This window comes from Pyricularia grisea (assembly GCF_004355905.1).
Source record: "Pyricularia grisea strain NI907 chromosome Unknown Pyricularia_grisea_NI907_Scaffold_2, whole genome shotgun sequence".
NCBI lineage: Eukaryota > Fungi > Ascomycota > Sordariomycetes > Magnaporthales > Pyriculariaceae > Pyricularia > Pyricularia grisea.
This window is the reverse complement of record NW_022156717.1, coordinates 7,853,549-7,879,713: the sequence shown is the minus strand read 5'-3', so window position 1 is coordinate 7,879,713 and position 26,165 is coordinate 7,853,549. Positions and strand designations below refer to the sequence as shown.

The window sequence follows — 26,165 nt, the reverse complement described above, 5'->3', positions numbered from 1 at the left end:
AAGTTTATTTTAATTAGATGCACTAGATCCAACGTTTTGTTCCTCCATCGACAAAGAAATGTTCGGGATCGGCAGACAGACAAAAAAAAGGTAGCCTAGATCTTGAGATCCGTGTGTACCATGGTGCTGGAGAAAGGGGGGAAGGGGCCCCAACTGAACACACACACACACACACACACACACACACACAAAAAGAATACAACGTGGATCGTCACCATGCGCAAGGCTACACGCCCAAAAAAGCCTTGCATTTCCACTGTGGCTTGCATTAGCCCCTCCTCCGGGGAGGGGAGCTCGCCTAGTCTAACTTTTGATGTACTAGACTAGAGCTAAGTGGCTGATGCGACGAGGAAGATTGGACTCTTGGTTCCTCCTAGGGCTAGAGTGGGAAAACGTGGTGCAAATCCAGGCCATTTCCGGGGAGGATGAAAAGCAAAAGGTCTCCAGTCACGAGGAGCCGTTGACAGATTAGTGCTTTTCATATATATTAAACCTTTGGTTTAAGCGGTGAAAACGCCGTCAAAGGCTCGATAAGGCTGCTGTCGCATCAACGGCTTTCGCGTCACTTCCAGACTCAGACAGCTCGCAAACTAAACACAGCTCACGGTCAGCAACAAGTCGGTGACTACTGAACGGGCTTACACACCTACCTTTAGGTAATCTCCCTAGCTCATACGTCAGAGAGACGGTAGACCTTGCTTGGCACTCCTGGTCAACATCAGCAGAATCGTGTCACGACAGAGGCATGTTTGTTGAGGCTGTTCCTGGCTGTCTCCTTTAGTCTAGCGGGAGATAACTCACAAAGCACATCCTTCAGCCAAAAACTATTACCATACGTCTCCCATAAGGAAATAACAGTGATTTTCCTCTCCAAAATACCGCTACGTGATCGATGCTAACATTTTATCCCTTTGGCACATTTGTCACTAACTAGGTATCTGAGGTGGGGTTTGGCTTGCAGAGCCATCAGTTTCTCTGGGGGAGGGGGCACATCATCGCTTCCTGTAGACTGTGTCTATGTTGTAAAGGCTAGCAAGCATAAAAGATAATATATATTTACAAACCCAAAGGCATTGATTAATCTCTCAGTCTTTCGCTTTGTGGGGTATCGAGTCCGACCGGCTGCTGTTCTTGAAAAGAGACGGGCCAATAGCAAAAGCCTGCGAAAGTACAGGCCAGCAACAGGAGGCTCAAGATTAAGAAATTGAGCGACGCTGAGAAGGCCTGCCGACCAATATCAGATGTTTTGGTGACCTTCTCGGCCGCCATGTTGGCCATCGGCTCCCGTATAAGTCTTGAACTTTCTTTTGCAGCCGCCTTGTTGGTTATCAGCTCCCGTATGATTTTCGAGTTTTCTTTTCTGGCCTTTATGCGAGCAACGAGATCCCTCCCAGTGGTATCTACATGTGTCCGCGAGTTGGTGTTTAGTCCCTCACGAAGCAGCTTTTCCACCAAGTGAGTGGCTCCTAGGTTTGTCATTGCCCCGAAAATGTTGCCAGAAAGTTCGTCTTTGGTGGTCAGCTTTGCTCCTCGATCGAGCAGTAGTTTCACAACCCTCAAATGACGGCCAGCGTAGGCAGCATGGAGAGGGGGCTGGTTACAATCCCGAGGGTTTACCTCAGCTCCCGAATCGAGAAGTAAACGCACAATCTCGGCCTGGCCAGCGCTGCAAGCTGCTATGAGCAGGGAGCCATCACGAATATGAGATTCGAGTCCGGGTCCCAAATCGAGGAGCAACCGTAAAACCTCCACTTGGCCAGAGGTACAGGCCGCTACGAGGGGTGAGCGGTCGGAGCCCTAGGGGTTGACTTCCACTCCAGCATCATTTTTACACCCTCTTCATTGCTTTCCGATACTACACGCAAGAGAGCCATCCTGGCACAACGATTCGTTTCGGGACCACCGGACAGGCTGCTCACGCCTGCGCCTGCGGCTAACAGCAATTGGATGACCTTGTTATGATTGCAGATGGAAGCAGCTACGAGAGGCGAGGTGAATTTCCTAGGTATATGGTCGGTGGTATGTGGAAGAAACCCCGCCTGATAAATGACATAATTGACAAGAGCTCCAGCGTGGATAAGGGTAGCTACAATCTCATGCTGGTCTTGGAGGGATGCGAAAAAGAGGAGACTGGCTTCTGGATACCAATAGTCACGAACCGGCGTGTTAGGGTCGTGCTTCTGATCCAACAGGATTTGCGTGGCCCCTATGAGATCATGTTGGCAAGCAAACTCGAGCGCCGATGGGTATCTGTTACAGGGCCAAAAAGAGGTGTGTTTTAGTTGCCCATTATTGACCAATCTTTCTGGGAGATAGGAGAGCGTTCTGAGGCTTGCCGGATGCTGTAGGAAGGATACAGTTGCTTTGACTATGGCCTCCGAGTTCTGGGCTTTGCCGGCATAGAGCGGCCAATAATGGTAGACATAGCTGACCATCGGACCACGTGCTTCGGATTCGATTAATTCCCTCAGAGAATGCTCGTCATGGTTACCATCCGTAAGATCCGAGAGGTAGGTCAAGCATGTCCAAGTCATGGAACTGAAAGCTGAATCGACATCTAGTTGTTTTTGATTGACGAGATATTCCTTTACCGAAGAGTGTGAGAGACGCAGATGTGTCTCGCCCTCATTGTCAACAAGTGAAACCAGACCTTGGCAGTAGTCTAGAACGTTATTTTTGTTCAAGACTCTATGTTTGATACTGAAGGTCCTAGGTTCTGTTTCTGCCCGGGTGGCAAGTACATCGATGGCTTGGGCGATGTTAAGAGGTCTCTCTGAATGCAACACAAACTGGACCAGGCGAATACTGTCCTTCTGGAGGCGGTCAGGTATGCTGCAAAAAATGCGCTCATATGTCTCGCTGAATGTCCGTGGCAAGGTCTCGAGCGTTTCCTCAACTGATGCATTGGTGAGACATTCCGCGAGTTTGTTCCAATTGGCATGCTGCCCACCTGAACCTGTCGTAGGTGTTAGATGGCAATTTTCCAGATATTTAGGGCTAGAGTGAGCATACGCTTACATTCCTTCTGCATCGTTCCGCATTTTGCCGATGATTTGCTTCTGGAGCTCATTGGATAGGTTCTTGCTGGTGAAATCCGAGTCGCAAAGCCTAGCCTCCGTATAAGAGTGTATATCTGCTTGGATGTTCTCTCCTTTGAGCGGAATACAGTTTTCTTTGTCGATCAAAGGAGGAATATTGCTGATGAACCCATTGTCGGGACGGCTGGTGAAAAACAACCGGATGTGCCCAAGTTCATCCGCTGAGACCACGCGTTCGATCCACTTGAGCACTTCCTTCTGCGCTGTCGACGAGGACCATTATGCCACTCCTAGAAGACCTGGCTATCCAGAAGCCATTAACCCGTTCCCTCGTGTCGGAGATCCCTGGCGTAGTTGGCATTTGTCGATGAATCTGGGGGAGACAGCCAATTCTAGAACTCTATAATACTGTTCTTGACCTGTATCGAGTCAACGGCTGCTTTTGTGTCACGGGTTGTTTGCTGAATGTTTTCCACCTTCTCCTCAACATCCTGCAGCAGTTGCTCGATCGGGGTTTCAGATTGAACTGTGATAGGAGCAATCTCGCGCAAAAGGTCTTTGGCATATGCTGCCGCCATCATAGCTGCGAATCCTTGCCACTCTTTGTTCTTGTGTGAATCAGAATAGTCACAGATTCCTCGGATGACCAGACAGGGAAAGTGGTTCATAAGGCCAGCCGCCTCCATCTCAAAGCAAAGCACCCCCTTTTTAGCTGCAAGCTTGTCTCTGATCAAAGCATCCTTCATCAGCCGATTGCCACTAGCAATGAGGCCGTAGTGAATCGCCGGGGTGTGCTCCCCTTTCTGGTTGCGTTTTCTCTCTTTGCGAGAGACGAGATGCTTCAGATCGCTACCGCACACCTCGTGACAGTTCGGCGACAAACCATCATCCCCCTTCTCGAGATGCACAACGTCGGACCTGTAGAGTCTGTCACTCCCAGCAGGCGGGCGAGAGTAATCATCGCTGAGCCACTCCTTGTTCTTGAGTATCTCTTGGATCTTGCTGACCAGCTGGTGGCCGCCGCGAACCTCGTACCGCGCGTCCAGTGTGTGTAGTGCTGTTCGTAGCAACTGTGGGGGTTTGTCGAGGGTTCCTTGGTAAACGAAATCCTGATTTTGAATCGTCTTGCCGTAGTCATATTGGAATACGCCCCCATGAACACCGTCGGGACTGCTAACAACGACGTCACCAAGTCGTATGTCGTGACTAGTATTAGGAGCACAGCCACCAATGCCGACCATGAGCCCGATCCGCACGTCGGGGAAACTGCGTACCATGTCCCTTGCGACTGTCCCTGCCGTCGTCGTTCCGTATTCCCCCTTAGGGAGCATGGCTATGACGATATTGTGACCCCCAATAGCGCCCAGGGTATAGGAGTTATTATCGTTCGGGGCGCGACTTTTGGGAGGCTCATGCTCCTTGTCAAGCAATGATATGGCGGCGACGAGCTCGGCTTTGACGGCCACGATCCACCCAACGGTGTAAACGCGTGCTTCCGGCATGACCGAGCGACTTGGGCATTGAACACGGAGCGGAGATGTTTGGTTATTGGCGTTTGTATGATATATTCCCTGTACAAGCAGGGGTTGGTGGAGGACTAAGAATAACAAAAATGACAATAACGAGAAGAGAAGGAAGAGGGGAATCCTAGGAGAAATGACACTGATTGTTTTTAGCTGAGGACCAAAATCAGGCAGGCGAAAATATATCATGCCAGTTCCATTGGTCAAAATAAACGCCTCATCAGCAGTATACGGAGGGGTACTCACCAAAACCCATGCAGGTACTGGTTCTAGACCCAGGTTGTAACCAAGGGACTGTTAAACTCAAGCCTCTCAACCTCCATACTCAAGGCAGGGAGGCTGTGCTCGCTTCAACAACCTTGCTGCGTCCACCAAACTTGCACTTTCCCATCGTCATGTGGTCTTCTGTCGGCGCCTAAGGGGCCCAGCACTGCCTTGTTTACCATGTCTGACTTGCTGTCTACCTCTCTATGCGACCTACGTACATCTCCGAGAAAGATAATCGGCTGTGCATTTGGTGGCTTGGTTCAGCCGCTCAGCTTCCTCGTGGTTATCATGTTGACTAGAGTTCCTCCGTGATACTTAGACACACTCGGCATCTCGAAACAACCTTGTAAATCTCATGGAGTTGTCTGTTTCTTCTAACATATACCGCAACCAGGATTTCCGGCCGGCATGACCGAATATTTCTAGGGAGGGAAATAGCAGGTCGGAAAATGTATTATCGATGGATAGTGCATTGCAGAAACACAAAGGAGTAATAGTGTCATTCATCTATTTGCGTATTACTTTCTGATGCTCTATAAAAAGATATACTTGAAAAAGCTGCAGGTTCGGGCTCTGTGTCCATGTTGACGCCTGTGCCATCAAGTCTATGTCTCTAACTTCGCCTAGGTTCGAAAGCAAATGATTACCATTGCTCAGCGTCTCGGAAATCAGGTGTCAGGGGTATCAATGTCGAGTGTATGTGCTATACAATGGTGGTGAGGGTAAAAAGGCCTCCCCTGGCTCTTCCAGGGGTTTGGGCCTTGTGGGTGTTGCCGAGGTACTTGATTTCTTCCGCAAATAGTAAAGATGGTGAAGTCCCACGCAACCACGTACGATGGCAGGGAAGGGATTCTTCGCCAGATACTATAGTAGACTTTTAATTGTTATGGATTAACATAGTGCGTAGACAGTGTCGGGCGAAAGCAGCATGATACTTCTTGATCAAGTCATTATCACCCTTGGCCACATTTCTTTGTCCACTTATTTCCTTGCTGGGAAATCTTTTCTTACTTTTTTTCGTGCTATGAGTCGTGGTTGTAGTGTCAAGTCAAACAGGTATCTCCGGTACTCGGCCAAAATGTGGCATTGGTATGAAACCTGATATACTATGGTGGTAAGGGTAAAAATCCCTCCCCTGGCACTGTCGTCCAGTGATGTGGGCCCTGTGGGCGTTGCCGATTTTGGTAATAATTTTGAAGAAAAAAATAATTTAGGTACTTGATTCCTCCCGCAAAAAGTAAAGCTGGTAAAGGCCCACGCATACACGTACGGTGGCAGGGGAGGGTTTTTTTTCGCACGACACCATAGTACCTTAGGTAGGAAACACTGTGCTTCTATACGAGGCCCGTCACTGACCCAAGATCCAAGATTTTCGGGCTTAACAGATAGATCCCTTTTCATATAGAAAAAAAAACAGGAGTATGCCTGTCACGTGCACGGTATTACCCAAAGGTGAAAGGAGCTGCCAGGCAAAATTGTGGCATGATTGGCACACCAAGGGGCTTATGCTACTGTACGGGAGCGGCCATGTTTGACCCTGGGATCCTGGATCTCTGGGAGTCTGAAAGCCTGTTGATGTGCATACTGGCAACGTAGAAGTGGTTATACGACGAAAATTTTATTAGTGACGAGGATAGTAATATTACGAGAATAGTGCTAGTTACGGGGATATTACTAGTTACGAGACGGGAAACAGGCCACCCGTCCGACTCGCACAGCGTTGATTTGCAAACGCCGGGCTTTACTCGTGCGCCGGAGGAATTCAAGAACCCAGATCCATATTTCCGGGATAGCTCAAGTTCCTAAATCTCCAGATTTAGACATAGACGGAAGCTGTGTCTAGATATGCCCAAAATTCGAATATAAAAGGAGACCTTTTCAACCTCCAGAAAGACATAATTCTTTTCCATCATCATCATCAACGATCTACAGAATCTAGCATCTGCTCTTCAACATCCACTCATTTTTCTACATTCACATTCTTTTGGCATCTCTTTGTCCAGACAAACAAAAACACACTTTCATCAACCAACCGAAAGAAGAAAAAAACATGCAGTTCTCCAAGATCCTCGCTATCTTCGCCGTTGGCGTTAGCGCCGCAGCTGCCACCGGAAGGTTCCAGGGCAACTATGGGAACCACGCCGCCGCTCGCTTCACCGGCGGCCGTCGCGAGGGCAATCCTTCCACCGACGGCCAGGACACCACTGGCGACGGCGGTGACACCGACGACACCGCCTCCAGCAGGCGCCCCAGGGGCGGCCGCAGGCAGTAAATGCTTGTTCGTTTACAAACATGGCTTGGCTTGCCATTGAAATTGTGGGGAGGAGGAAGCTACTACTGGGGTTTTGTGAAAGGTGGTTGACACGCGAAAAGTACATGGTTTTTGCCTGTATCTGGGCTATTTTTTTGGCTTTCGTCATTCGTTTTTGCTCTCGTCATCTGTTTTTTTCCTTGTTTGCTTTTGTCTTTCTCTTCAGGTTCTTGGATCAAGCGAGTTAGCAGGCAACGTCCATTCGTTTCTAGCATATAGATCTCGAAAATTAGAATTATCATGTGGATGAACAACTATCTCCGCCTGGCTTGCGATAGCAGATCTGTCTACTAGTTAGAAGTGAGATGAAGCATAAAAAACACTCCTTTCCTCAGGAATGTGAACTACAGATAACCTACGCCGAACTGATCATGCTGCTGTGGGCAGCGTAGAGGTTCGAATCAATTTCTTTTATGTTGTCCTTTATCCATAGCTTTATGAATGTAGCGCAAACAAACTCGACTGAAACAGGGATTAGACCAGACCTAAAATTAGCTTAATTTTGATAGTGACACGGGTTGCCAAGTTGAGCCGGCACCCGAAGTCTGACTTAGACCAAGTAGTCCTTTGGGGCCAAGTGTATGTTAGGGTGGGGAACAACCTCGGCTTACTCCCAATACTTATTAGGCATGTGTACTCGACCAGTTCAAGCAGAATAACCACCAGCCAAGCAAACTCTTGAACCGACGGGAACAGGAAAACTTTTAACCTCAAGTCAAGATGTCGTTTTCACTTACAAGCCCGGGCCTGACTCAAGCCTTGTACGCTGGAAATGCTGTGAGTCAAAACCAACTGCTTTAGAGGCTTTGATGAAAACTGACAAAAACTCACAACGCCACCAAAGCTTTGGTTCACAAGGTACCAAAACCCTCGCACAGAAGATGGCTTCTGGAAACAGCAGGATGGGTAGCAGACTCGTTGACAAACATTTGCCACCAGCGCCTTTATACACTTTGGCTTCCGGCAAAAATTCATGATGCGCAAGATCTCAAGGCGCAAGGGCTCGGCCGAGGCGTCGATCCGGCTGACGCCCGAGGGTGATTCCTGGCACCACGACATCATGGCCTACCTCGGGGCCATGAACTCTTCCCTGGCCGTGCTGGCTCTTCTCCGCATCTACGCCCTGGCCCGACCATCGCGGATCCTGGGTGGCAGGGATGGCGGCGACGTGGCCCAGGACGTCACGGCCTTGATTGTGCTCGGTCTTGCGAACTTCTCACAGGCGTTTCTGAATTTTACCCTGTCGCGCCGGAGCGACAGGTGGATCATAGGGAAAGGGCTGGACCGTATCACCGTCCTGGATGCCGTATTTACGGTGCTGGATTGGGCAGCTGCGATTGGACGGATCGTGGCATGAAGCTGGCGAGCTTGATGTTGATTGTGGACACTTTTACCCATGATGATAGGGAGACAGCTGGAGGGTGGCGTAGTATTTGAAATGGAAAGGGAATGCTTCAAGTTTAAATGCCTTTTTAGTTAGGTTACCTTCGTTTTGTACCGACCGGTAAATGGGTACAATTGGGATTCATTCGGTCTGATGCTGGCCTAATGGTGAGAAAGAAACTTGGGACCAATCGCGGGCAATTATAAATCAGACAAATCAACTCAACATCGGTAGTGCGCTCCGGCCGCCCCATAATTTCGCCACTTGGCAGGACAGGCCTCTATCCTTGCCTTCTGCACAATCCCGGTTGGCGATCACGACAAACCGCTGTGCAATTCGTTTGAGTCACTTTGCACATCAAACTCAAACACAACTCTCTCTCCAGTATCCGGCTGAACTTGAGCCTTTTTTTTTTTTCTCTTTTTTTTTTTTTTTTTTTTTTTTTTTTTTTTCTCATTGTCATCCAAACCAATGCCAGGCGTCAAAGACATGGCAGAAAAACCGCCACCTAGCGCCCCGACGGGCCAACAGCAATCGCAACAGCGACAACAAAACCCACCACTACCAAACAGCACTCAACCACAGCAGCAGCCACAAGAACGACCACGATCCCCGCCCCCACCACCGACAAGCCCCATATCACCCTCCACCCGGCTGCCCCCCGACATCGCGCCTGCCGTCCCCGTTCCGACCGCGACCGGCAGCAGCACGCGCTACACGGCCGTCCCGTCCCCGTCCGCCGTGTCATTTTTCGCCGCCAACCGCCCTGCCCTGACGCACCTGTCGCAGCCGGACCAGAACGCGGGCCCCGCACTTCAAGCGGGGACGTCGACGTCATCACAGGCGCAGCCGCCTCTGGACGCTCCCCCGCCGCCCAGGCCGCTCGACTTTGACACGAACCCGGACGTCCTCGCCATCAAGTCGGCCATCTCCATCCTGCAGATCCAGCGCGCCCGCGCCCAGGCCGACATCGCCGCTTTGGGGCGCGCCAAGGACGCCGCGCTGCGGGAACCCCTCGCCTTTGTGGACGACCTGCGCGCCGGGAGGGTTGCGACCGCGCCCGAGGCGCCGACTCTGTTTGATCCGTTTGCACCCCTGGGCGAAGACGACGACGATTCCGATTCCTCGTCGGACGAGGATGCAGCAGCGGCGGCCGACGCCAGCGCCACAAAGGGCAAGCAGCCAGCAGGGACGGCGTCGTCGAAACCTGCCAACCAGCGGGGGAAGGACCCGTCGCCGCCGTGGCGCAACCTCCCCAAGCCTCAGAACGTCGTGCGCTGCCCGCCGATAAACTGGTCGCAGTACGCCGTCGTCGGCGAGTCGCTCGACAGGCTGCACAACGAGCAGGTGGCGCGCCCCAACCCCGGCGCCCCCGCCGTCGTGGGCCCCGGTGGAGTCTACGAGTTCAAGGGCGGCTCGTCTTCCCAGGCTGGAGCTCCCGGACCGAGGTTCGTCGGCGTCGCTGCGCCCTACGACCCGCAGCGCGACAAGATCGAGAAGAAGCCCAGGAAGCAAAAGGGCACTGCGGTCTGATGGGGGGGACTGAGAAGTCTGTCTGTATGATATCCGTCGGTTTGTTGGTTTACGGCTGGAGGTTTTGTTACTTGCGAGGTTGACCTCCAAGATGTGAGAATGAGTATGACTGTCATGTATGATTTTATAGCGAACGACTAGGTGTGCATGGCTACGGAGTTTTTGGTTTTATAAGTGCTCCCAATGGAAAGGGTTGGACGACTATACATCAAGATGCGCAGGACCACTGAGCATGCTCTTTGGCAGAGCAGAAAATGGGGGGAAATTGCACAGACAAAAACAGCAAAGGGATGAAATAACCCTAGGCAGGTATCCAAGAAATTCAGAAGCCAGTATGCCTGAGCTGGTCACAGACCTGCGTATATTTCTGGCCCATGCATCCTTTTTTTTCAGTCTCCCCCTGGATATTCCGTCTACCCAAAATAGGGGGACACCTTGTACACGTGCTTGCTCCGTTCCAGTTGGGACGACAGCATGCCTTCCTGCCACGTGCAAGCGCATAACAAACGAAACAAGAATGGCCAGGTGTTGAAGTTCACAGCAGCGCTGGGCCAAGTTTTCTTCTTCTTTTTTTATTATCTGACTTGTCAGTACGGTGCAATCGCAAAAAAATGGCGTTTTAAACGTGGCCAGATTGTGAAAGGCCTGCAGAATATCAAGAGTAGTGAGTGTTGTACGCCGCAAGATGAAGCAAAAAAAAAAAAAAAAAGAAAGAAACTGTATTTAAAGTAGAATCTTTCCAATGCCCACCGGTAAAATTCCGACTCGCATTTTGTATACGCCCCAAATCTATTCACAAAAAAAAAAAAAAACGCATGAACCACATTGTTTAACCTTTCCAATTCATTCATAACTGATGGACTGACTAGACCCGGTAAAATTACTCGGGGTACATGGAGTTCACCACTACTCTAAGCATAGGTCGTTACTGGTTCGGCCCTGTATCCCAGCGTCCTCGCCTTGGCTTGCTAGGGTTGATCACAGTTCAATGCAAGCGGCAGTACCCGCGGAAGGGGGGGGGGGGGGGTATCGGAGTATTTCAGCCGCAGCTATTCCTTGAAACTAAACCCAAACGTATTGTTATTACAAGCATACTCCCTTTAATTAATGGTCTGTTCAAATTCGACATGGATTGTACCCGGCTTGAATGGTAGCGCTGGTGGTAGTTCCCCGAAGAGACTGTTTTCCATCTCCCGGTAATAAAGTTGATGAAGTGGAGGTGAAGTGCTAGGGTCAGGATAACGAGCAAGGTTGGAAATAAACAAGTTGAACCACATCGCTTTTGAAATAAATTATGAGTAAATCTTATGGACTCTTCTATAATCATTAACATATTTCAGTTTATTGTCTAAGTACGTACCAAAGTTGAACCGCAAGTTACTTGAAGCCAAGCAGAGCGCAAGCAACTCAATAGCACTTTTGTAAAGTGATTATATATTGCCAAAAAAATAATATACCAATCACATACGACCATACCCACTGGAGTATACGGGATCCCGTCCGCTCTCCCCTAGTCAAACCAGTGAGGGCCGAACTAGTACTCAGGTGGGTGACCACTGGGGAATCCTCGGTGTTGTATGTTTTTTTCTTTTTTTTTCTTTTAGCATTTCCGACATTTCCTCCATGGATATTGTTGTGCGTCAACCCTGATATGAGCAGTGGGCGTTTTTATATGAGTGCACGGGTTATAGGCCCGGTTAAATTAAAAATAAACTATTTATCCAAATATCCTGTTTGGCTGGATATATTTGTTTTCTATGCACTCGTAATTAAAGATGATATGCGCGAAAACCAGTCGCGAATAATCCAACACACACAGCTTTCCTTATTTGCCAACCTAAAAAGCGATAACCTTAATTGGTTTTTCCTTTATTACGAAAAATACAGCCCCTTTTTCACCTGGGCTGGGATAAACTCGGAGTTTCAAGGCCCTGATCGGCAAGATGACGGCTTTGGGACCCAGGCGCAGAGTTTCGACACGCGAGCCACTATAGCACCTTTGGTGTGTGGGCTGTCAGGTTTGAGTTCCAGGAGAGTACCTGGCGTTGCAATAATCTCTATACGTGTCTTGGGAGGGGTAAGCCTATGCATGTTGGTCACAGAAAATTTAAGCATGCAAAAAGTCTAAACTCCAATTGAGGCTGATAAAAGTAGACTTCCATCTTTAGCCACGGTGGCCCGGTCACTGGGAAAAGGAAGTCAAGTACCTATCACGCAGTGTTCTGGCACTTCCTTTTTCGTAACAAAACATACCTACCTACTGATATAAATCTTCTCAGGAGTAGAAAAAGCAACCGCGGGAGTGAAAAAAAAAGGATCATTTTAACATGGATGTTCCCTTTAGAACCGCCGAAGAATTGCGGCTCTCAGACTCAAATAGGGGAACACTCGTATGGCGTCATCGTACGGGGCCTTGGTGCTCCACGACTCGCGGGTGTCGGGAGCAGGCCAACGACACGTTCATGGACGTAGGTTATCCGATGTATTCGTCAACTATTCTTTTGTAGATCTAGGTTCACCCCAACTCAAAAAGCCACCTCTATACCTAAGCCCTAAACCTCTGAAAAACCATTCCAGGATGGGGCTGGCGTCCGGCTGGGTTCAGCCCAGCTTCCGCCTTTGGGACAAACGACATGTGACAAAGTGTATAACAAAAGAACAAAGCCACCCATGTCCTAGTCCTCCCGCTTCTTCTCCTCCGACCCGGCCTTTGACTCGTACGCAACCACACCCTCGATCGGTTCGTCCGAACCGTCAACCTTGGTCTTCATGCCCAGCATACCCTTGGTCACGCGCAGGATGCTGTAGCGACCCTCCCAGAGCGGGAAGACGCCGACGGCACCTGTGCTGGCAAAGATCCAGATCATGCCGACCGTGACCCAGCCGGTGAAGAAGGGCTTGGAGAAGACGTAGCCCGACCCGTACATGGGCATGGGCCAGAGGACCAGGAACGAGATGGACATGAGGCAGGTGAGCCACTTTGCGATCCGCGACGCCCGGTGCAGCTTGGCCATGTCCTGCTCGGGCGCCACGACGGCGAAGCCGGGAGAAGTAGCTGCTGCGGCAGCAGGGCGGTCGCTGCCGCTCTCAAGCTCGCCGCCCTCGGTGCCCGACGGGCTCTTGTCCTCTTCGGCTTGTTGGATCGCCGCCATGGACGCCCAGTTGTAGTCGTCGGCGCCAAAGGCGAAAGTGAGCACCGGCACGAAGACGATAGGGCTCAGTAGGGCGACCACGTTTCCAGCAAGCATGGGGCTGTTGGATCCGAGGTTCTCGATGGAGAGAACACCGTTGTACTCGCGCGCGCACGTGACGGTCCACGCCACGAGGGCGCAGATGAGGCCGAGGATGGGAGCCCCCGCGGCGGCGTACTTGTTTTGGCGCTTCCAGAATAGCGTCAGTGTTGCTGGGATTACGGCAGCACTGATCATGACACCCATCCAAAGCTATTACAGAAACAGATTAGTTGGTGAAAAAAAAAAGTTGCAAGTAATTAAAAAAAAAGGGGTACGGACATAGAGCCATCCCATGGAAATACCGGCATGGTGAAGGCCAACCGAGAAACCAGCCATGATAAGACCATAAGCGCAGACACTAACGTGTGAGACGGCGATAAGGTTCTTGCCTTTGGCAGATGGGTTCATGTATGTCCTGTGACATTTGGTTAGTGACCAATACGTAGCATCTCTTCCCACAGTCCACAGGGCAAAACTCACTGGTAAATGTCATATGTGACGATGGAAGAGACCGAAATCAGCTGGGACGAGAAAGCCGAGGCCACGGCCACTGCGGCGAGATCTGTCAGTTCCTCTCCACCAAAAACCAAAAGTTTCGGAGCGTTATCTTACTGAAAATCATGATCAGGGTGCAAATGGCGCCCGACTGCCCCAGGAGCGCAACTGCAGCATAAGGAAGAACCAGACCCGCTGTGACGTCGGCAGGCAACATTCGGTCAGGATAGGTTGGGAACGCCTCGCTGCCTTCAAGAGCCAGGGCGGAGAGTCCCATTGTGGTAGCACAAAGCCAAGGGATTGCAAACCAAGCCAGACCGCCGATGATGTAACCCGGAAGGGCGTGGACGGGGGACGCTGCGATGGCCTTGTTATAGTATCCTATTTTATTTGGTTAGCTCACTTTGCTCAGAGATTGTTCCCGAGGCAAATACTTCATGTGAGGAGATAACTAACCATTATCCATGAACACGGTTCCAAAGTTTCCTACAATGTTGATCACAAAAAAGACAATCCCTTCTCTTGACTGCATGGTCAGGTAAGACCCTTGGGCATTTCCGTCCACGGGGTGTGAAGCTGCTGCGGCCACAAGGCGATCGTACACCACCGAGGGGGATCCCAGCCTGCTTCCCGTTGAATAAGCAGTAAATGCGAAGATGATGATGATAACATTGACGATGACGGTGTGGATGTAGTCGCTGAGGAACGTGGCTTTGATTCTAAGACAAAAGCAAACAGGAATAAGCGTGTTAAATTCAGACAGAGTACCTAGTTATGCATGGATCGTCCAACTTACCCGCCAAACGTGGTGTAGATGACTACACTGAGGGGTATCAAGAAACAAGCAGCCTCGGTAGGCATACCGGTAAGAGATGTCATCACAGCTGAGCCACCTACGATAAGCATCAAAGTGACCAGGATGTTGGTGAAGAGGCAGAAACATATGTAAACACAATGAGTGACCCGGCCTTGTAGAAGTCAGCAGACATATTATCTTACGGCTGCTAGTATGCAATCATGTTCCAGAAAAAAACTACCACTTACCATATCGGGCACGAATAACCTCAAGTACGGTATGTGCGTTGGGAGCTCGCTTCTTTAGTTCAATGGCGAGTGTTGCAAAGAGGATGATCTGAACCGTAGCCCCTGAAGCATACTGTAGGTGTAAGTGAAGCCTGTTAGCGGTCTTCTCCTAGAAGCAACATAGTAAACGAGATCATGGGTCGCCACAAAACCCACCCAGAAAGGACCCGACACGCCATATCGGTAGGCCACGCCAGAAGACTGCAGCAACGTAGCGGCCCATGTCCATGAAGAGACGACTGCCGAAGCAACCAAGCCGGACTTGACAGTTCTGCCAGCCGTGTTGAACATTTCCGAGGTTTGAGACTCATTGTTGTATCTTTTCGGCGAGAAGCGTTAGACAACACGGCCTTTCAATGATACAAACAAAACACAATGAGATGGTCATGGGAACAGTCAGGGGCTTACCTCTTTAGAACCCAAGTCAAGAAAATCATCACAAAGGAAAACAAGAACCCAAGACCAACAACAATGCCATAGCCATAGGCCTGACTCAAAGGCGGGGAGATAGCGCCAGAGGCTGGACCGCCGCCGCCTGCCATGACGAGAGGTTTTGTGTTATTTGAAGCTCAAGATGTGTTGTTAGAGTGTGTTGACCAGCCAAGCTATTTGGACCTGCACATGCCGTGGCATTGTGCTGCGAGGGCCGTCAAGCGAGACGGCGCAGCGCATTCTATATTAAAGACCTCTCGAATAGCTATCCATCGATCTATCTTGCTACAGCATAGAGAGAGAGAAAAAAAAACCAAACAAGCATTTCGCCCTCTGTGACGGAGATGCCCACTATAGTGACAGCATCCTGATTAGTCCTCCCTCGCCAAGGGGCCATGATAACGAACGCACGGCGAAAAGCCAAGAAAGTTTAGTATGATAGGTTCAGATAAGGTGTTCAAGATAGTTCTGGTTGGTCACTTGTGGGGGTTTGGAAATGTTTTTTTTATGGGACTGAATTAATCAAGAGTGGAAAAAACAGACGTAGATCTAGGCCCATGAAACCGGAGAGATCGAATTTGGGGAAGCGGGGGGTTGTTGCCGCTTGGCCGAAGAGTGCTGTCGCGTGCTTTAGGAAGGGGGGCTGGAAAGATGCCGAGAGCTGGGTTGGGGGTTCAACTGCATGTGTACTCCGTACTGCATGTGGGAATCAGCCACACCGAGGAGCTGAGTGAGAGCTTTTAACTACACCTCTTGACCTATATATCGACACCTAGGTCTGTCTGTCTTGGGTTATTGGGGTAGTTATACGGTAGGAAATAGTTTGCGTTGCTTATTTGGTACCGGTGGTTCACCTCGCCTGGAGTGTCGTATCTAGTGCTGCGAGACCAACACGGGCACTTGCCGACGCTTACAAAGTAATTTTTACCAACCAAGACACCACTTCGCATACTTCATATGTACGAAGTGGCAGCTAGTTTCCTCCTTTCTCGGGGAGGACAGGAATGGAACTGGAGTTAGTGTGGGGTACCGTTGGATACTAGCTTGGATGGGTTAAAGCGACTTCGGATTGAAACCAAAGCTGACAACGACAAATTACTTTGCTTTATACTGTTGTAAGGAGTGATAAAAAAAATACCTAGGTTACATAACTTGAATGATAAGATAAAGCAAATTCCCCGGTGCTACATTAAAAAGTGCCGGCGGCCATCAGGGCTGGCCCGATAAGGAAGTGACGTTGTAATGCCACCCCAACATTGTGGACATCAGTAAATACTAATGGAATGAACGCTTCAGTATTCGCTCTTGTACTTGACGCCAGTAGTACTTTCTGTGTGCACTTCAGATGAGGTACTTGCCTCCTGTGAATACTGACCATGCCTTATCCGTCCCAAGATATTAGGGTCAATCGATTATCGATTCCTCGTTTGCTTATATCCATCACAGGCGGCCGGCTTTCTTCAGGAACCTTGGCTAGCAGCAGTTGAAATCAAAGAACACAAAAAAATTCTGCCGGGCTGTTTTCAAATTCATCACCGCCCGCCGGCCCTTGTTAGCTTACCTATCGTTGATGCATCAAGATCATGATAGATACTCACCAAGCCAGCTTGGCCTTAAGGAAACTCAATGGAATGGCATTGTCATCATTTGATGAGAGCGAGGCGGCGTATAAATTTGGCGATGGCCTACTTGATTGAAAAGACCATTTCTCAACCCCATGAGTTCATCATCTAAATAGTCACACATATTAAATTTCAATGGGAGAGCTATCACCAAAATTGCCAAGAAACGCCCAGATCAACGTCCAGTCATGATTGGTAGAATAGGTACATTCTGACCCAAATCAAATTGCAGCCTATCGCAAAGCTGAAAAAAAAACCCTGGCTAATCATCAAGACAGATGACACCAATGGCGACGAACTGCGGTTACCGTTGACCATCCCCGAATGGAAAAATGCCAACGCAGCTGGCGGTGGCTTGGAACGGCTTCTGTTGCTGCTGGACAATGAACACAAGGCACAATCCAACGCCTGGATCTCATTAGCGACCGAAGAGTCTGTCCGCCAACAATGGGAGGCTGCCCAAGCAGCCAAGACCAATGGAGCTGATGTCCCCTTATTTGGCGTCCCATTCGCCGCCAAGGACAACATCGATGCCATTGGCTTTCCCACTACCGCCGCTTGTCCGGCTTTTTCTAATGGACCCGTGGATGCCGATGCCACAGTCATCTCTCGGCTGAAAGGCGCTGGCGCCATCCTGATTGGCAAGACCAATCTCGACCAGTTCGCTACCGGCCTGGTGGGCACTCGATCTCCATACGGCGCAGTGCCCAACACCTTTGACCCTGAACGTGTCAGTGGCGGGTCGAGCTCCGGGAGCGCCGTGGTCGTCGCGCGGGGCACCGTGCCTTTTTCACTCGGTACAGACACCGCCGGCTCCGGTAGGGTCCCGGCTGGTCTGAACAACATCATTGGTCTGAAACCAACCAGGGGCGCCATCAGCACAACCGGCGTATTGCCTGCTTGCCGAACACTAGATTGCGTCTCCATATTTGCTTTGACGGTTGACGATGCTCGGGAAGTTCTTGCCGTTGCCGAGGGGCATGATCCCTCAGACTCATACTCTCGGTCACGGCCATCTCTGCCTGTCGAGCTTGCCATCTCACAATCTCTCACGTTCGCCATTTGCAAAGATCCAAATTGGTTCGGGGCCGCTGACAGAGTGTTAGCCTATGATGCTGCGCTCGACAGAGTAAGAGAGGCAGGAGTTGCCTTGGAGGCAGTTGATTTCTCAGACCTGTTTGAGCTTGCAAGTCTACTCTACGAAGGCCCGTGGGTGGCCGAGAGGTATGCTGCTATTCGATCCCTTATCGAGCAGGACCCGGCAGCTCTGGACCCTACTGTCCGCAACATCATCCTCAAGGCCAACGGGTTCAGCGCAGCCGACCTCTTCGATGCACAATACAGGCGTCAATATCTTGTCAAGAAGATTGCTGCGGCCTATGCCAAGTATGATGCAATCCTCGTGCCGACGGCTCCCACGTTCCCGCTACTCCGGGATGTCGCGCAAGAACCGGTCAGGGAAAACTCGCTTTTGGGCACCTACACCAACTTTGTAAATTTTATGGACTGGTCGGCCCTTTCTATCCCTGCCGGCTTCTGCGCACAAGAGCTTCCATTTGGCATCACGCTCATCTCAAACACTTGGGAGGAGCCGAAATTAATCTCCTTGGCCAAGGCGTTCCTCTCGACGGGTAAGAGGCGCCTAGGCGCAACCGATACCCTTTATCAAGAGCCTGAGGTAGAAACACAAATCCCCTCTGTGGAGAGAAGCATTCCCTCAGAGACTATCTCTGTAGCCGTCGTTGGAGCACACCTGCGTGGGTTTCCCCTCAACAAGGATTTAACGTCGAGGGGGGCCGTATTCTCAATAGCCACGAAAACGGCGCCTCGATACCATCTATTCTCCCTGGAGGCTGCCGAGGGCGCCATACGAAAACCTGGCCTGCGGCGAGTCGGCAAAGACGAAACTGGTCACTGCATTGAGATCGAGGTCTGGAACCTGCCAAAGGCTCAATTTGCTAGCTTCTTTACCACGATACCAAGTCCTCTGGGTCTTGGCTCCATTGAGCTTGCGTCAGGCTCCTGGGTCTGTGGTTTCATTTGCGAGCCTGCTGGCGTGGACGGTGCGGAGGATATTAGCCATTATGGAGGCTGGAGGCACTACATGGCAGCCAAGGAAGAAAATCCTACGTCTCCTCTTGACTGCAATATCGAAGTTCCTCTACGGCCGATCAAGTCGATTCTGATAGCCAACCGAGGTGAGATAGCGGTCCGCATCATCAAAACCCTCCGAACCATGGGCATCAAGTCCATCGCCATCTATTCGACCCTCGATGCAGCAGCCGAGCATGTCCAAATCGCCGACGTGGCCTGGCCGCTTGTTGGTGACACTGTCAGCGAGACATACCTTTCCCACAACCAGATACTGGACGCCGCCAAGAAGACGGACGCAGATGCGGTGATCCCAGGGTACGGCTTCCTCGCCGAAAACGCCGATTTTGCCGCCAAAGTCGAGGAAGCAGGTCTTGTCTGGATCGGTCCGACGCCAGACCAGATGCGCGATCTGGGGTTGAAGCACCGAGCTCGCGAGATCGCCGAAGCCGCTGGCGTTCCTACAGTCCCAGGCACGGCGCTGCTCAACGACAGCGCGCAGGCGATGGCTGAAGCGGGCAGGATCGGTTTTCCTGTCATGATAAAGAGCACCGCCGGCGGTGGCGGCATTGGACTGCGCGTATCACACGATGTAGTATCGCTCAAAGAGGACTATGAGAGCGTCCAGAGACTGGCAGCTTCTAATTTCGGCGATGCTGGTGTTTTTATGGAGCGGTTTGTCCAGCGAGCGCGCCACATTGAGGTGCAGGTCCTGGGTGACGGGAAAGGGGCTGTTATTACCGTCGGCGAGAGAGACTGTTCTCTCCAGAGGCGCAACCAGAAAGTCGTCGAGGAGTGTCCAGCCTTCTTTGTACCTCGCGAGGTACGGCAGAGAATGCGGAAGGCTGCTGTTGATCTCGCTTCAGCAGTCAGTTATCGCAACGTTGGTACGGTTGAGTTCATCTATGATGTTGACAAGGAGGATTTCTTCTTTCTTGAGATGAACACGCGTCTTCAGGTTGAGCATCCGGTAACGGAAGAAGTCATGGGCCTGGACCTCGTCGAGTCGATGGTTCAGGTCGCAAGCGGCCAAGCTATCACCTACCAACCTCAAGCTGTCGATACTGACGACAAGTTCTCGATCGAAGCTCGCATTTATGCCGAATCTCCGTTGCAGAGCTTTAATCCGTCGTCAGGCAAGTTGCTGGACGTCCAATTTCCCGACAACGCCCGTGTTGACACGTGGGTTCGTTCCGGAACACAGTTGTCGTCCTATTATGATCCTCTGATTGCCAAGATCATCGCAACCGACTGTTCTAGAAGCGCAGCCATTGACAGGCTTCTTGAGGCTCTGAGGTCAACAAAAATCACTGGCGTCGAGACCAATGTAGAATACGTGGCCCAGATCGTTGCATCACCAGAGTTTAGGGCCGGCAATTTCACCACCAAAACTCTGGATACGTTTGCTTACCAGCCAAGAGCCATCGAAGTATTGGAGCCTGGTCCAGGTACGACAGTACAGGATTATCCAGGTCGAACTGGTTACTGGCACGTAGGCATTCCCCCCTCGGGTCCGATGGACAACTGCTCCCTCCGAATGGCAAACAAGCTTGTGGGCAACGAGGAGGGTGCCGCAGGACTTGAATGTAGTATCCAAGGCCCGAAGTTATTGTTCCACTGCGATGCGGTCGTGGCCGTGGCTGGGGCTCTGGCCGATGTCGCCATTGATGGGCAGATGGTCGATTCCACAAAAGCTATTCAGATCCGAAAAGGCCAATCTCTATCCGTAGGCATACCAAGATCCGGCTGCCGTTCTTACATTGCCTTTCAAGGTGGAGGTCTTCAGGTGCCCGACTTCTATGGCAGCCGATCAACGTTTACGCTTGGAAGACTCGGAGGTCACAACGGGCGGGCGCTTCAGTGCGGGGACCTGTTACGACTGGAACACCAGCCAGTGAGCGAAGCAATGCGGTCTGAACCAGTCGCACTCCCAAGACTTCCAGTCCCTACTGGCCCGGTATCGCAATGGAAGGTTGCTGTCATCCCCGGTCCGCATGGCTGTCCGGATTTCTTCATCACCAAAGGATACCAGGAGCTGTTCACCGCGTCTTGGACAGTCCACTACAACAGTAACCGGTCGGGCATCCGTCTCAGGGGGCCTACGCCGCAGTGGGCACGTGCAGATGGCGGTTCTGCCGGCCTCCACCCGTCAAACATACATGACAGCCCGTATGCGATAGGGAGCATCAGCTTTACGGGAGATGATGCGGTGGTGCTGACGGGGGATGGGCCCAGCCTAGGCGGCTTTGTAGTGTTTGCTACCGTGATCACGGCTGAAATGTGGAAGTTTGGACAGATGCGACCTGGCGACCAGATTCAGCTCGTGCCGGTTCATAGGAACTGGGCGCTCGATCAAGCAGCCATCCTGGACCAGACTGTTGAAAAACTTGTTGATCTTCCCGACTGGTCAGCAACTGAGGCGGCTGGTACTTTAACACAGGAGCATCTCACCTCTCAGGCAGTCACTCTTGTAGACGGAGAGGACGGAGTGATCTGTCGGCCGTTTGGTGACCGGGCTTTACTGCTTGAGTTTGGACAGCACGACGGATTCAATCTACTACAAACCTTCCAAATCGCAAGCCTCGTACGGCAACATAAAGCATCCCCAATCCCGAACGTCGAAGAGCTGGTTCCCGGTGTCCGTACGTTGCTTGTCCTGTGCCACACGCTAGCAACAGTTAACAAGGCGTTGGACGAGCTCAAGTCACGGGTACCGGCTCTCATACAAGACCTCCCGACCGCGCTCCCGTCTCGTCGTGTTCGATTGCCATTTGTCTTTGACGACAGTGTCTCCCAGGCGGCTGTCGACCGCTACATGACCACGATCCGCAGCTCGGCGCCGTACCTCCCGAGCAACGTGGAATTCTTGCGCGAGCTCAACTTCCCCAATGAGGGCGTGGGAGCCGTCCGGGAGGTGCTGGAAAGCGGTGAATTTTTGGTGCTGGGGCTAGGCGACGTCTACCTTGGCTCTCCTTGCGCTGTGCCGCTGGACCCTAGGCATCGATTGTTCGGCACCAAGTACAACCCGTCTCGGTCCTTTACGCCCCGAAACTCGGTCGGCATCGGCGGTCAGTACATGTGCATCTATGCGACGGACTCGCCAGGCGGTTACCAGCTCCTGGGGAGGACAGCTCCAATCTGGGACACGTATGGAGGTGGTAGTAGTAGCAGCAGCGGAGGACCTGCCTGGATGTTCCGGCTGCTGGACCGCATCTCATCCCACCCCGTTCCCGAGGAAACACTGGACGCCGCCATCGCATCCGGCAAGTATCATGAGCTCATAAGCATCGAGGAAGATGCGTTGAATCTCCAAGACTACGAAAAGTGGCTGAAAGACAACGCCCAAGACATCGAGCAGGTCGTGCAGCAGCGTGTCCAGGCTGTGCGGAGCGCGGCCTTTTACAACGAACTCCTCAGGCCCTTTGAGGATGCCACAGACCATGTCGCATCTGGCCCGGGACAAGCGGTGCTTGATGATTCTTCGGGAGAGGGGGTCAAGGCCAACATCCCAGGAAGGTGTTTTCGTATTCACGTCAAAGAAGGACAAGAGGTGAATGTGGGAGATGACGTGGTGAGTTGCTAAACCTGTTAACCGATATGAAATGGTCAAAGGGAGCCAGACTAATATTCAATCTTTAGGCGTGGATCGAGGCGAACAAGATGGAGCTCAAAATATGCTCGCCAGTGCGGGGGAAGTGCACAAGGGTATGTGTAGCGGCGGGCAGCATCGTTAATGCTGGTGATGACTTGGTTGTCATTGCTCCAGTGCCATAGGACTGGGGGGGGTTGGCTGGATTTGTTGATCTTTGTCTACCTGGAGGGAGGTAGATATGGGGTATTCCCATGGACGATGAAGCGGCCAGGCGGACATTGAAGTGGAATTTTTACATGATGGATGATTTTTTTTCAATTGAACAAACAGATTTGTTAAGCGATAAAGCTAAAACCATAATTATCCCCATGCAACCCAAGTTTTATCTTGAACTAGAGAGATGGAAATCAATGAGAATCCCATATGAGACAAACTTAATTCATGGGATTGTTGGGTTAAACCCAATCAAAACGTAGCAAACATGCTCTTCAGCTGCCTAACCATTTTTGTATTTTACCCCCACTTTCACTTTATCTTGCACAAAGGTACTCACTCACTCACTCACTCAGCTACCTTTAGCTTCCATGTCACTTACTTTATTTTGCCCTTAACCTAACTTTACCAAAATTCCCAGAACCATTCCCACGGTATCTCGGTCGTCTTGGCTTGCAGCTAATCACATTTTCTCTTCCCACTTCAGACGATACTCAATTCGCACAACGGCTTAAAAAATAAAAACTAGTACATGCCACTGGTTCCTCGGCCGCGCGGCCGATCGAACTGGTTGTCATCTGCCCCTTCCCACAACATGTCTCCATCATGATGAGCACCACAATAGAGAGCAGCACTCGTCCCCTCGACGCCATCGCCAGAGACTCGCAACACCCACGCGAACCCCACCCCTCCGCCGCCGCGACCGACGACGACCCTTCCCAGAACCGACCGGCGAAACGCCGCAAGACGGCGACGACCTCGAGCGCCTCTGATCGACCCTGCGACATCTGCCGCAGGCGGAAGCTGCGGTGCGTCAGGGAGCCCGGTAACGAGAAATGCTTCCTGTGCGCTTTCCACCAGCAGCCGTGTACCTTTGTCGAGCAGCCGCAGAGGCGCAAACGGCCGAGGCGCCATGTCGACGCTGCGCCGCCTGCCCCCGGGCCCAGCACGGCTTTGTTTGCTGTAGCATCGGAATTGGACGGGACAGCAGCAGCAATGGATGAGAGAGACGGTGATTCGACGAGCGAGTATACCGCCGTGATGAATTACAGAGCCCGCACGACCACTACGTCGACGGCGGCGGCTTCACCACCCGCCCCTGAATCACCTGCGTCGCTGCTCAATAGGACCTTGGGCCTGCACAAGACCACCCATTCGGTCTACATAGGGCCCAGCTCGCTGCAGGAACCGCGGCTGCTCGGGCGCGACGACTCGGCGTCATTCGCCCCTGGGAAGCAGCAGAGCATCCGATACCGCCGCATGGACCCCTCCACCGTCTTCATTTCGAGCCCGGATCAGCTCCCCGACGGGGAGGAGAGCGTGCTCGACGCCATCGAGGCCCTGGTCCGCCCGAGCGGCCCCGCCCTGGTCAGCCTCTACTTCCGCATCGTCCACCCCAGCTACCCGATCCTGCACAAGGGCGTCTGGCTGGAAAAGTACCGGCGGAGCTACCGGGAGTTCTCCCCTCCGCTCCTGGCCGCCGTGTACGCGCTCGCCACCGACTGGTGGGAATACGACCCGGCCCTCGCGGCGCTAGACAAGCCGCCCGTCGACCGGCTCGTCGCCACCGCCACCCAGGCCCTGACCGCCGCCATGGGCCGCCCCAAGCTCTCGGCCGTCCAGGCTGGCCTGCTCCTGCTGCAGCGCTCGGGCGGCGACTCGTGGGTCCTGACCAGCCAGATGGTCGCACTGTCCGAGGAGCTCGGCCTGCATGTCGACTGCAGCTCCTGGGACATTCCCGACTGGGAAAAGGGCGTGAGGCGCCGTCTGGCCTGGGCGGTGCTCATGCAGGACCGCTGGGGCGCCCTCATCCACGGGAGGCCGTCGCACATCTCGGCCAGCCACTGGCGCGCCCCGCCCCTCGAGCTCGGCGACTTTCCCGAGTCGGCTGCCGACGAGGACGACGCCGAGGGCAGCGCAGAGGTCGAGAACGGCCGGTACCTCTTCATGCGCCTGGCGCGCCTCACCGAGATCATGTCCGAGGCCCACTCGACCCTGTACGCGCCGCGCCGGGTCGGCAGCAGCAGCAGCAGCAGCAGCAGAGAACAGGACGCTGCCGGCAATGACGATGACGACGACGCGGTCCTCGCACTCTTGGAGGTGATCAAGCCGACGGCGCTCAAGCTCAAGGAGTGGGCGAGCACGCTCCCCGCAGAGCTGGGCATGGACGACGTGCGGGCTCGCAAGCTCTGCGCCAACGGCTACCTGCACCTCTCGTACTACGCGACCGAGATCATGATCCACCGGCGCGTGATCCGCAGCCTGACGCCCCGCCACGCCGACCACATCCGGTCCATATGCCGCAACGCCGCCAAGACGCGCCTCGAGCACGCCACGGCCTTTGTCGAGAAGCTGCGCCCCGAGCACCTGCAGAGCTTCTGGTGGTTCGCCGCCCCAAAGTGCCTTGCCCTCGTCGGCGTCTTTGCCGCTCTGCTGTCCGCCACGGCCCGCGACGCCGCCGAGGCCGCCTTCTTCAAGCGCAAGCTGGACGATTTTCACTGGACCCTAAAGGTCCGCTCCAAGGGTTCCGTGTCCATGGCTGCGGCGGTTCGCGAGATGGAGACTAGCCTGGTGGGTTTGGGCGCGTGACTGAAGCTTTGTTTTGCACTTTTTTTTTTTTTTTTTTTTTTTTTGCGATCAGTGTGCACACACAACTCACGTCGTCTTCTCCGGAACCTCCATCTTGGGTTCCAGTGAGAGGAGGAAAAGGATATGACGCTTGGCGAGCTAGAATCAAGGCCCAAACTGCCAGCCCTACTAAATTAGGACAGTCTTGTGTGATAGCTCCCATGACTCATGGACAGGTGCGCTGAGAGGTTTATATGACCTCCTTTAATGATCTCCTCCCCAGGCTCAGTAAGAGGCAGTAAGGGGTAATGTTGTCTTTACCACCGTAATGTAAGTCAAGCTTTTAAAGTGTTAGTGGCACCCTAGAGGCTTTTAAGATAGATAGCCTTTTAGGATGGATAGCTAGTCGTATTGCGCAACTGGATATCCAAGATGGTCTAGATTTCAAGTACAGATCGCCCAACAGAAAATAAACAAAAAGAATATTATCATATCGGGGCAGAGAACACACGAGCTGAACCAAGACTAGGTGCCTCGTTACTATGTATATTGAGCAACCTGTATACTCCTATCGTCACGCAACATGTCCCGAACGCTCCTGTTCTTTTCAGTGCTACCGTAACTAACAATTATTATTATTAGGTCGTGCAAACCCGCCCTGACAATAACATCGCTGTCAAGTCCTTTAAATAGCCCTCCCTCAAAACTCTGCCCGCAATTCTCTGGGTCAAATTGTCAAAGTTGTAAGTGCGCGAGGGTATGCTTGAAACCACAGCTGGG

General features: G+C 52.2%; 7 protein-coding genes across 7 annotated transcripts; 5 read left to right on the top strand and 2 right to left on the bottom strand.

Annotated features, from left to right (window-relative positions):
- Nucleotides 1–3,014: 3,014 nt before the first annotated feature.
- PgNI_04936 (uncharacterized protein) lies at nt 3,015–4,540 on the bottom strand (the record flags this gene model as incomplete). The annotated part of the gene is made up of 2 exons (XM_031124977.1): nt 3,015–3,301; nt 3,448–4,540. The coding sequence occupies 2 exons, from the start codon at nt 4,538–4,540 to the stop codon at nt 3,015–3,017; spliced, it is 1,380 nt and encodes a 459-aa protein (XP_030985381.1).
- Nucleotides 4,541–6,878: 2,338 nt separating this feature from the next.
- On the top strand, nt 6,879–7,100 carry PgNI_04935 (uncharacterized protein; the record flags this gene model as incomplete). The annotated part of the gene is made up of 1 exon (XM_031124976.1): nt 6,879–7,100. One exon carries the CDS (start codon nt 6,879–6,881, stop codon nt 7,098–7,100), a length of 222 nt encoding a protein of 73 aa, XP_030983621.1.
- Nucleotides 7,101–7,729: 629 nt separating this feature from the next.
- Nucleotides 7,730–8,496, top strand: PgNI_04934 (uncharacterized protein; the record flags this gene model as incomplete). Its single annotated transcript, XM_031124975.1, has 3 exons — nt 7,730–7,916; nt 7,984–7,997; nt 8,079–8,496. Exons 1-3 carry the CDS (start codon nt 7,860–7,862, stop codon nt 8,494–8,496), a joined length of 489 nt encoding a protein of 162 aa, XP_030983622.1. The 5' UTR covers nt 7,730–7,859.
- A 498-nt stretch (nt 8,497–8,994) lies between these two features.
- PgNI_04933 (uncharacterized protein) lies at nt 8,995–10,056 on the top strand (the record flags this gene model as incomplete). Its single annotated transcript, XM_031124974.1, has 1 exon — nt 8,995–10,056. The coding sequence occupies one exon, from the start codon at nt 8,995–8,997 to the stop codon at nt 10,054–10,056; it is 1,062 nt and encodes a 353-aa protein (XP_030983616.1).
- Nucleotides 10,057–12,575: 2,519 nt separating this feature from the next.
- On the bottom strand, nt 12,576–15,585 carry PgNI_04932 (uncharacterized protein). The gene is made up of 9 exons (XM_031124973.1): nt 15,276–15,585; nt 15,024–15,186; nt 14,829–14,940; nt 14,581–14,752; nt 14,241–14,503; nt 13,902–14,165; nt 13,770–13,839; nt 13,569–13,704; nt 12,576–13,499 (listed from the first exon to the last, which is right to left on the bottom strand). The coding sequence occupies exons 1-9, from the start codon at nt 15,407–15,409 to the stop codon at nt 12,732–12,734; spliced, it is 2,082 nt and encodes a 693-aa protein (XP_030983617.1). The 5' UTR covers nt 15,410–15,585; the 3' UTR covers nt 12,576–12,731.
- Nucleotides 15,586–17,079: 1,494 nt separating this feature from the next.
- Nucleotides 17,080–22,970, top strand: PgNI_04931 (uncharacterized protein). The gene is made up of 3 exons (XM_031124972.1): nt 17,080–17,125; nt 17,200–22,583; nt 22,652–22,970. The coding sequence occupies exons 1-3, from the start codon at nt 17,110–17,112 to the stop codon at nt 22,784–22,786; spliced, it is 5,535 nt and encodes a 1,844-aa protein (XP_030983618.1). The 5' UTR covers nt 17,080–17,109; the 3' UTR covers nt 22,787–22,970.
- A 453-nt stretch (nt 22,971–23,423) lies between these two features.
- PgNI_04930 (uncharacterized protein) lies at nt 23,424–25,406 on the top strand (the record flags this gene model as incomplete). Its single annotated transcript, XM_031124971.1, has 1 exon — nt 23,424–25,406. The coding sequence occupies one exon, from the start codon at nt 23,424–23,426 to the stop codon at nt 25,404–25,406; it is 1,983 nt and encodes a 660-aa protein (XP_030983619.1).
- Between the last annotated feature and the right edge of the window lie 759 nt (nt 25,407–26,165).

Excerpts from the sequence above, each read along its gene's own strand:
- PgNI_04931 (XM_031124972.1), top strand. Across the intron at positions 22,584-22,651 it reads TGAATGTGGGAGATGACGTG|GCGTGGATCGAGGCGAACAA; the intron begins GTGAGTTGCTAA and ends TTCAATCTTTAG.
- PgNI_04932 (XM_031124973.1), bottom strand. The coding sequence starts at position 15,409 with ATGGCAGGCGGCGGCGGTCCAGCCTCTGGCGCTATCTCCCCGCCTTTG. Across the intron at positions 14,753-14,828 it reads GGTTATTCGTGCCCGATATG|GCCGGGTCACTCATTGTGTT; the intron begins GTAAGTGGTAGT and ends GACTTCTACAAG. Across the intron at positions 13,500-13,568 it reads TTTCCATGGGATGGCTCTAT|CTTTGGATGGGTGTCATGAT; the intron begins GTCCGTACCCCT and ends TTTCTGTAATAG.